Raw genomic sequence first — 10060 nt, forward strand, 5'->3', positions numbered from 1 at the left:
GCAACACTCCTTCTCAACTTTCACAGTCGGTATTCTATGACACAGCACACGAACAACAACTAGAGGCTTCGAGAGCAAACAAAAAGGTAAGTGTAAAAAAATATTAATTTAACTTATTTAACTTAATCAATTATATTTAACTTCTATATTGATATTACAGAATCTGTTGAAAAAGATGAAAGCAAATGTCAAAAAATACCTTAAAATGGTTCGAGATGTTCATGAGATGAACAACTTAGTGTCAGAAGCAAAAACTAAGTGTTTTTGGGATGTTGAGGTTATGAAGGCTTGTAAGGAGTGGGATCAGACGCTTCAGAATAATCCCATTTGTCTGCCACCTGATCCGGTTCAAGAGCATGAACCTGCAGCCTCTCCTGTTCATCAAGAACCTGAAAACCCAGCTTCTGAGGTTCATCATGAAGTTACTACAAACGAAGAAGGTAGAGAGGATGAAGAAGCACAAAAAGTAATATCCAATGTTTTGGTACAATTGGCATCAGAAGGTAACACATGCGAACTCAATATTAACACATGCGATAATATAAAAATACACTAAAAATTATGCATTTGCGAAACCTATGAAAAACACATGCGAACTCAATAATAACACATGCGATATGATATAAAAATTCACTAAAAATTATGCATTTGCGAAACCTATGAAAAACACATGCGATACTATCAAAAACACTTCAGATTTGATTTCGCACAAAATGTCAATAAAATAATTTGAATCTATAGGTACACTGCAACCAGATGATGGAGGAGTCACAGACACCCTTATTGCAAAAATTCAAACAGTGGAACCGGGTGTATATGCTTACCAAACAACTGCCAATGGTAATAAAAACCCTTTACTTTATGAGAAAAATTAAAACATCATAAATTATTGTATATCTTAAATTACTCTGGCATGTAGAAACTGGTGTAAATGAAACTGTTGTCGAAGAGACAGTGAACTTGGCAGAATCTACACAAAAAGTCCAGGAAGGAGTGCCAGAAAAAGACCCTCAACAACTCGATACGGACGTTGAAGTTGAAAAGGAAATGGAAACTGAATGCCCTCAGGTAACTGCTGAAGAATTGCATTCAATTGAGTTGGTTTTGAGCATAGGACCAACATTGGAAGAAGATAAAGGAAAAAAACAAACTAAGGGGAGAAAAACCACAAAGCCAAAGCAGGTTCCAAAACAAGTTATACCAAAAGGGTTAAACGAACTGCTTTATAAGACAATAGAACAAGCAAAAATATGAGGTGATAAAAGATGTGCAGAGCTTGGAGACAAATTTTGTTCCCCTTACTGCAATAGAGTGGTGAACATGCATGAAGCACTCTTGACCCAAGAATTGAGTGTGATCCGCTTCACATTTGCTACCTTTGCAGGCTTGCAGTAAGTAGAAAAACATATATCAACAAACAAATATCTAATAAAAATATACACAAAACAAAAACTAATTATTTATTTTATGACTGGCAGAGAAGAGTTTTACCGATCAAAAACTGAGGTTGCAACATTCAAAGCTGTGTTTGAAAGCTTCTTTAGGGAACAATACGTAGCATCGAACGGAATAGATGCATTTGTAGATATTCTAAACCTTGAAGAGAAGAAAAGGGATATAAAATCATCACCACACAGATTCTTCTTGTATTCCACAATGATGGTATGTTTTCATATACATTTTGTCATTTGAAATTCTAAAAAGTAAATGCATATTAAATGATTTCGCAAACTAGTTATATCTAAATCGCATGTAATATGGCAGAATTTTTGCTTTTGAAACATTTTCATACTGTTGTAATTTCGCATGTGTTGTATATACTATTCACATGTGAAAAAATCAAATGTTTGCCTTTCTCCCACTGTTGTAATTTCGCATTTGGTACATACACTATTCGCATTTGGTACATTGTTTGCATGGATTTAACTCTGGTTACATAACATACAGCCGAGTATCTGTTACGACGAGGAAAAATACACAGACAACCAACGACTCAAAATATTTGCCTCGAATTTTGAAGACATGTTAAATAGATATGAGGTAAAAAAAAAACTTGAATCGGTTGACCTGGTGTTTATTCCGGTACTTCAAGGTGATCACTTCTATGTCTTGTGCTTCAACTTAAAAACCGGCATAATTGAGCTGATTGACAATTCAGCTGCAAAACAAGAGTTTAAGGAAAGATACAAGGGGCTTCCAGACACACTGGTAATACAAAACCCTATACTTATACATGTTATATTTTATGTAAACGCTACTAACACAATGTTACAATGTTACAGAGAAGGGTATTGGTTTTATACCTACAAAATGCTTTAAAACCAACACCGGCTATAGAAGAACTTGCAACCTCAGTGATAGGAAGAAAAGAAATGGATTGGAGGACGAAGAATAACGGCGTAGACTGTGGAGTGTTTACTATGCGTCACATGGAAACGTACAAAGGAGACCAAAAACCATGGGTGACAGGATTTGTGAATGAATGTGAAGTAAACAACAGACAGAAAGCACAACTTCATCTCCTAAGGACAAGATATCTCAGCAAAATCATTCTATCAGAACACAACATGCATCGTCAAAAAATAATTAAAATGGCCAATGCTTTTGACAAAAGGCCTGACAAAGAGAGGTATATGAAAGATCTGGATAAGATAATCCCAGAAAGGATGAAAACATATTTTGACAGGGACAGCTAAACTTCATCTGATGATGTATTTATGTTACATATTTCAACTGTTTCAACTGTTTCAACTGCTTTAGTTCTCTTATTAATTTCGCATATATTTGCATATATTGGTGTTTCTTAATTGGCAATTGTGTTTTTATTTCGCATGTGTTTTATTTGAAAATCGCATATTTCATATTGAATTCTTAAAATTTGCAAAATACAAGTCCATTACATGACAAAACATGCTAATTTATTGGAACATACACCAAAAAAAAAAAAAAAAAAAAACCAGTTCATTCAAAAGATGAAAGAAACTCTATTTTCATCTTCATTGAGCATCTTAATACAGTTATTGCACCGGCCAATTCTTTCAACTGTTTCTCATCCCTCTCACCCAAATCCACCATAAACATAACTGCAATTTCTTTAAGACTACTCACTTGCATCTGGGATAACAAGTTCAGAATTTCTTGTCTTCTCTTCATGTTTTCTGTTACACGAGAAATGTTGGCCTCCAACATCTCTTGACAAGTTTGATCCTCTTGAATCTGTTGTTGCTGAATCCTTTTCCTCGAAACCTGCTTGATACATGGTTCAGAAGAAGAAGAAGAGGATGTTGGTAGATCTGCCATTTTTTAATTGATTGTTTGCAATAGTAATGAAAACATAGAATATATAATAAAAAAAATTATTGATATGAATTATTGAAATCAATTATTGAACTGAATTATTTGATTTCAATAATTGAAACACACTGTGCAAAAATAAAAATAATTACTCATAAAGATTGCGAAATCAAAAGCTACAATTGATAAACATCTTTAAGGTTTGCGAAATCTAGAATTAAACTTGCGAAATTATAAACCAAACTTCATTGTGTGCGAAATGACTATATTTAAACATGCGAATTTATGCAACAGCTCCATTCCTTTACTAGTTGGATTAGTTTAACACATCACATGCGATATATAAAAATACACATGCGATATAGTAACACAACAATTAATTCCAATAAACACTTATCTTCTACCCCTGATTATAAATCTAATAATAAAAAAAAACTTCAAATCAAAAAACACCCAAAACTCACCTAAATGACGAATCAAGAATTTTCTGAAATGGCCGTTCTGTGTGGAATCAATCAAAACCCTACAATCGAATTGAAAACGAAGAATACTTAAATGGAACGGTTAGGAAACGAACTCCATAATTGACGGGATTCAATGATTAGTAGTCGTAAATGTTAGAATAGAATGTCTGATATACCCTTATTTGTTAAAATTGAATCAGGACACGTGTATGGCTGCGTACATAATGTACGATAGTGGGATTTGTACCATACTCTTTGCCTATATATATATATATATATATATATATATATATATATATATATATATATATATATATATATACACACACACACACGTATTTAGTTGTTTTCTTTAGTACATGAAGTACATACTATTTTTTCTTTGTTATTTTTGAAGTCAATATTTTTTTGAAGTCAATATTTTTTTTTAATTCAAGTCATGAAGCATGTTAATGTTATACTTCATGGTATTTTCTTTGTTCAAGTCATGGATTTCTTTGCTCTCGAGAAGGTTTATCACAATTATGACCCTTTTCTAAGCTTTGGTTTGAGATGTATTTAAGCCAATGGTAATGTTGTTTGGTGAAGATCACTGCCATCGGCTTTTGGTGATATACCCTGGTTCCACCATTTGAGAAGGGGATCGCACCTATGCGCGCCAACGTGTCTACGTAAGACTGCAAAGGTAACATCTAGGGTACCCTCTTTTCTGCATTTGAAATCCCACTGAACCAGAACATGAAGATCCACCCACTTTCTTGCTCTAATCTGCAACAATATCTAGTGAAACAAACAGAACCCCTTGGTTGAACAAACAAAGCAGTACCATTCCCATAATATGCAAGGTATGATCTATTTGTTTTCAATCATTCATCATTCTATTAGATATGTTTGGTTCTTATCTAGTCAGAAAACAAGCATCAGACCTATTTTTGCATTAATATCTGATGAAACAAACAGAACCCCTTGGTTGAAAAAACAAAGCACAACGGTTCCCATTTCAGGGTCGGATGTATGCAAGGTAACTGATCTATTTGTTTTCAACCATTGTATAGATATGATTGGTTTTATCTAGACAGGGAACAAGCATCAGACCTATTTGCATTCGTCTCTGATAGAGCTGATTCAAGATGGCAATTGATCTCCAAGAATTTCAAAGGGAAAGAGAGGGTTTTCGGATTAATTTCTCCAGTACATAATTTAAATACACAAAAAGAAAGTTAACTACACCCTAACATCTACGAATTCATGCATGCAGTAACAGAAATCATGGAAAACATAAACTTGTTCTCTTCTACAGACTAACTTTGACATGATCTTGACTGAGATGGACAACCCTTGTCACCCGACTTCCACTTGATTTGTGCTGTTGTCAATCTTCCAGCCTTGCGAGCCCACTGGTGGTGGGTGGCTCAGAGACGGTATAATGTTGGGCTGCATCAACATCCCAAGTACATATTAGTCATAGATATAGTAGCAGTGGTTTATTATATATGTGTGTTGCTCAATTCCGTCATACTAATTTTAAAAATGAAGAGAGAACTAACCAGACTCGTTACCAATCAAGCAATCGTGTGGGAAGTACCACATTTTCTTTAAACATGTTCTGCTTTTCTTACTTTGCCCGTTCCTGTTGGAGTACATAAGTCTCTCGTACTGTGTCCAAGGGTATGCCCACGTATCTGGTTTAATAGCAGCAGCAGACTTGAAATTACATAAAAAAACTGTATACTCTCCTATTGTACTTTTTGAATCCACCCATTTCATTTCCCCAAAATCAACTTCAACAGACTCATTCACATCTCCTGATGCATTCACCACATAAAGGTTGTCAGTTGAACTTACAAATTCCAGCACTGATGGATTCACCACATCTCCTGATGCATTCACCACATAAAGGTCGTCACTTGAACTTACAAAATGCAGCACATTATTGCGTGACAGCCATGGAAAATCCTTCATTTCGAGTACGGTCAAGGTGGGCTCTGGAGTAAGACTCAGTTCACATAAATCATTGTCCCAGTCTATCGTATATATCTTTCCCTTGAAAAAATGTAAATCATGGATATTGCAACTGGATATTACATAATACCACCCACCTTGTTCACCAGGTAAAGAGAAAGCTATTCTACGTGAAAATATGGGGTCGATTACCACAAGCACCCACCCGGACATTGATGGTGAAAAGACAAGAATACACCTGATATGTTTTGGAATAGGATAGATATAAAAGGGGAATCCTCGGAAACGAAGTTCTTTCCTTGTGAAGGGATTCACAAGCCAAAAATCACAGGTTCTCGTCTCGAAAAAAATCAAGTAACCACAAGTTATCCCAACACAAATCATGTCATAGTTGGAATCGGGAATGGTGGTTTTCAGTTTTCTCCTTAGGTAGTCCTCTAAGTAAAACTTTTTCTCATTCAAATGAGAAGAGATGGACAAATACATGGGTTGTTTAGACAACATAAATTTATTCCAGTTAGAGACCGCAAGTGATCTCCATGACTTGCAAACACCACCAAAAGCAATAAAATCAACTAATCCCAAGTGCATCATAATTAAAAACCAGAGATCAAGATCAAGGTTTGACCATACTGGACCATCTTTCTTCAGTTTTCTAGCATTGGCCATTACTGCACTTGCAAAAGAACAATTATAATATGCAAAAAATGTCAACCAGGAACAAGTACATAAAGAAACTTCACTCCGCAAATCTATCAAATCTTACAAAAGGCATCAAGCCTATATTTGTAATTTTCTTTTGGGGGATGGGCGTTGATTTCTAACCAACTCCAAAAAAGAAAGCTAGAGAAAAACTGCCATTTACAGTGAAAACAAGTAAACTACTAAATCTTTCATGTGAGAATCCAGGTGTTAAATGAGTTGATTCATCCTACAGATCACAACATCTCATTTTGTAAATTAAATAACAGCTTCAGTATCTAAATTAACAGATCGTTACACGTACAATCAATTAAGTGTAAAAATTCAAATCATGTCAGATTAGGTCACAAAAAAAAAAAAGCTGTTGGTGCACTTGTGTCTGTACTTTGTCTGTATTCGGTCTGTATGTAAACGATGTCCTAAGTTAGTCTGTAAGTTGACCAAGTCAACTATCCTCCTAGTTTGACTTGGCCAATAAGTTGTAATATGTTTGTCTGCATCGAAGGATAGCCTCGAAGGATACTGTTGATCCTTCGAGGTGCTCGAAAGATATGCTTCGAATGATTAGACCTCGAAAGGTGATCTTTCGAGGTCCTTAATGATCCTTCGAAAGCACTATATCCGAAAGATGATCCTTCGGACCATCTATCGGATCCTTCGGACCAGACATCATGGGCTGGGTATATATATACCCATGCAGTGTAGTGTGAAAGATAGATGCACACTTAGAGAGACAGACAAGAGTGGAGAGAATTCTGTCCGAAACATTCACACACACACTTTGAGAGTTTGCAAACTGATTGTAAACATTGTGCTTGTAACCGGAAACTTTCTACGTATTAATACAAGTGGTGTTAATCGTTGAGTCTTGTGTGTTCTTGTGTTTTGTTCTTGCATCATCCCGGTTTGCTCGCTAGCTTGGATTCCGCACTCGCTAGTGAGTTTGTATAACAAGGTTTAGGTTTGTTCTCGATCCTCCGAGAGGGACCTACAAGTGGTATCAGAGCCTTGGCTCTCTACCTTGTTTAAAACCGGGTTTTTGTTCAAGTTCTTGGTGTGTTCGAACACTTGGTTTAGCACCCGTTTTTGGTGGTTTTCTTGCTTGTTTAAACTGAAAAACGGTTTCTAAACCTTTCGGGAGTGTTCAAGATCGGTTTGGGTAACATAAAATTTGTTTTGTGAAACTTTGTGTTTTCCGGCCATTTTTCCGGTCATATCTCCGGTGACTGGTTTGGATAAGGTTGTGTCCATTTTGGGTAAACTTTTTGAAAGTCCAAAAAGTTGGTGAAAAGTTGTTGGCAGACCATATCCTTTCTGCCGAAAGTACTTCACCAACCCATCACCTTTTCACCAACCCGTCAACGTTTCTGTCAGTGTGTCAGACCTCGAAAGATACCTTTCGAGCTCGATAGATCATCCTTCGATCAAGGAGATTCGAAAGATAGCCATCCTTAGAACATCCTTCGAAGTCAGTGTGTTATCCTTCGAGTCAAGGAATCTTTTCGAAAGATCATCCTTTGATTTACTGTTCATTTCGAAAGATAAGGATCCTTCGTGTAGGAGAATCTTTCGTATTAGTGTTCGAAAGATCAGTATCTTTCAAGTGTGAATCTGTCGAGATCTTTGTACGAAAGATCAGGATCCTTCGTTGTGAATCTTTCGAGACCTTGGTTCGAAAGATAAGGATCTTTCAATCTTCGAAAGATAAGGAGAATCTTTCGAAATCTTCTTTCGAAAGATAAGGATCCTTCATACAGTCAATCTTTCGAAGTGATTGTTCGAAACTCAATAGTGATCTTACGAACATTGTTGATCCTTCGAACAGGTCGTGATCTTTCGAACAGATTGTATCTTTCAATTCTTATTTGTTTGCACTTAACAGTTTGTGGTTGTGTAGGTTTTTCTCTTAATATTTGATCAAAATGAGTTGTACTAGTCCGTGGGATTGGAGTTTGGACTCACGATCCAATCAAGAGCTAGTCACTGCTGCAGATTGGGCAAAGAGTATGTTACCGCCTACAACAATCAGTCCAAGTCAATGGGCTTTGGTATCCAATCAAAGTCAAAGTCTTCAGAACCTTCTGATTAGTGAGAGTGAAACTGGCAGCAACAATCGTCCACCTAAGTTGAACCATATGAACGATTTTCCATCATGGAAAAACCGTTTTCACACATATGTTCAAGGGCAAAGCACTGATCTTTGGACGTGTTTCATCAATGCGTTCAATACTAATCTTGAAACTGCTGCGTCAACTTCAGAGGGTTATGCCAATATGCTTGAAAATGACAAGAAGGCTTATGAATTGGAGAAAAAGGCCTTTGCCACACTTACTCAAGCACTCAACAAAGACATCTACCATCAGTTCTCATATTGCAAGACCACGAAAACATTGTGGGATGCCTTAGTTGCTAGAGGAGAAGGCAATGCAGCTGCTCGAAAATCTAGGCATGATCTGTTGAAGAAAGAGTTTGAATCCTTTCAGTTTTTGGAAAACGAGACTCTGAATGATATGATCACACGTTTCTATCATTTGATTAGTGAGATGTGTGCTTATGGAGTTGTCTCTACTCAACAAGACATGGTGAGTAGATTTGCTGACGCCTTACCTCCAAAGTGGAGTTCTTTCATTGAACTGTTGAAGCATACTGGAACTCTAGATCAAGTCAACATCTATGAGTTCATTCAAAAGCTGGAACATAAAAATGATGAAGAAATTAGGAAAGCAAGGCGTGCTCCAGCTCCTCAGAATACAGAAATGTATCTTCCAGGATTCGATGCTTTGGCAAGATCCGCTGCAGCTCAGCAACAGCAACCTAAGCTGCAGACTGCATTTGTGTCCAATACAAGTTCAAGTTCCTTTCCGTTTCCTCAGTCAACAGCTGCTCCACCACAACCTCAATTCGATCCGAGGTCTTACATTCCTGTTCCAACACAGCCACAACCACAACCTCAACAACAACAGCAAGCTCACTATACAAGCAATCCTCAACCTCAACCCCAAAGTCATCACACAATCCGAGTCGACAACTCAAATCTTTCACACCTTAGCATTGAAGTTGCTAAGGAACATATGGAGATTATCAACACCATGGTCAGTGCTTACTGTGGTTTGGTAGCAGGTCAGCTTGGAAACATCAACATGACCAATGAAGATTATGATCAGATCGACAAGGAAGAAATGGAGTTGATGGATATTAAATGGGCTTTTGCTAGTGCGGTTAGAAGGGCAAAGGATTTCATGGCCCGAACTGGAAGAACTTCGTTGGAAGGAAAGAAAAACACGAAGTATGGGTTTGATATTAATGCTGTCACTTGCTTTAACTGTGGCGAGAAAGGGCACTTTAAACGTGAGTGCACTCGACCAACAAAACACGGCAATCACAACCCTTTCAGAAACCAGACGAATGTGAATGCCCAACAAGAAAACCGTGAACGGAGGATGGTGGCAGTGAATAACAATCAGGGACAGCCTGGAACTACCAATCACAATCGGGCTTTGGCTGTTCAAGCTGATGAAGGATGTGACTGGTCAGTGCAGTTTGGTGAAGGTGATCAGGGAAGTGGAACTGCTTTGTATGCTAAGGTCATCGAGCATGTTCATAAAGAAGAATCTTCTGGAAGCGATGACAGTTCTGGT

General features: G+C 37.1%; 1 protein-coding gene and 1 long non-coding RNA gene across 2 annotated transcripts; one reads left to right on the top strand and one right to left on the bottom strand.

Annotated features, from left to right (window-relative positions):
• The first annotated feature begins 4356 nt into the window (after window positions 1–4356).
• Window positions 4357–4860, top strand: LOC110918532. The gene is made up of 3 exons (XR_002581392.2): window positions 4357–4443; window positions 4555–4603; window positions 4719–4860. It is a non-coding gene; the product is annotated as an uncharacterized LOC110918532 (long non-coding RNA).
• Window positions 4861–4909: 49 nt separating this feature from the next.
• LOC110917835 lies at window positions 4910–6219 on the bottom strand. The gene is made up of 2 exons (XM_022162275.2): window positions 5306–6219; window positions 4910–5192 (listed from the first exon to the last, which is right to left on the bottom strand). Exons 1-2 carry the CDS (start codon window positions 6204–6206, stop codon window positions 5131–5133), a joined length of 963 nt encoding a protein of 320 aa, XP_022017967.2. The 5' UTR covers window positions 6207–6219; the 3' UTR covers window positions 4910–5130.
• Between the last annotated feature and the right edge of the window lie 3841 nt (window positions 6220–10060).

Source organism: Helianthus annuus, chromosome 16, assembly GCF_002127325.2.
Source record: "Helianthus annuus cultivar XRQ/B chromosome 16, HanXRQr2.0-SUNRISE, whole genome shotgun sequence".
In the NCBI taxonomy this organism is placed as follows: Eukaryota; Viridiplantae; Streptophyta; class Magnoliopsida; order Asterales; family Asteraceae; genus Helianthus; species Helianthus annuus.

Coding starts and splice junctions, on each gene's coding strand:
- LOC110917835 (XM_022162275.2), bottom strand. CDS start 6,206: ATGTATTTGTCCATCTCTTCTCATTTGAATGAGAAAAAGTTTTACTTA. Junction 5,193..5,305: donor CTTGATTGGTAACGAGTCTG/GTTAGTTCTCTC, acceptor ATGTTGATGCAG/CCCAACATTATACCGTCTCT.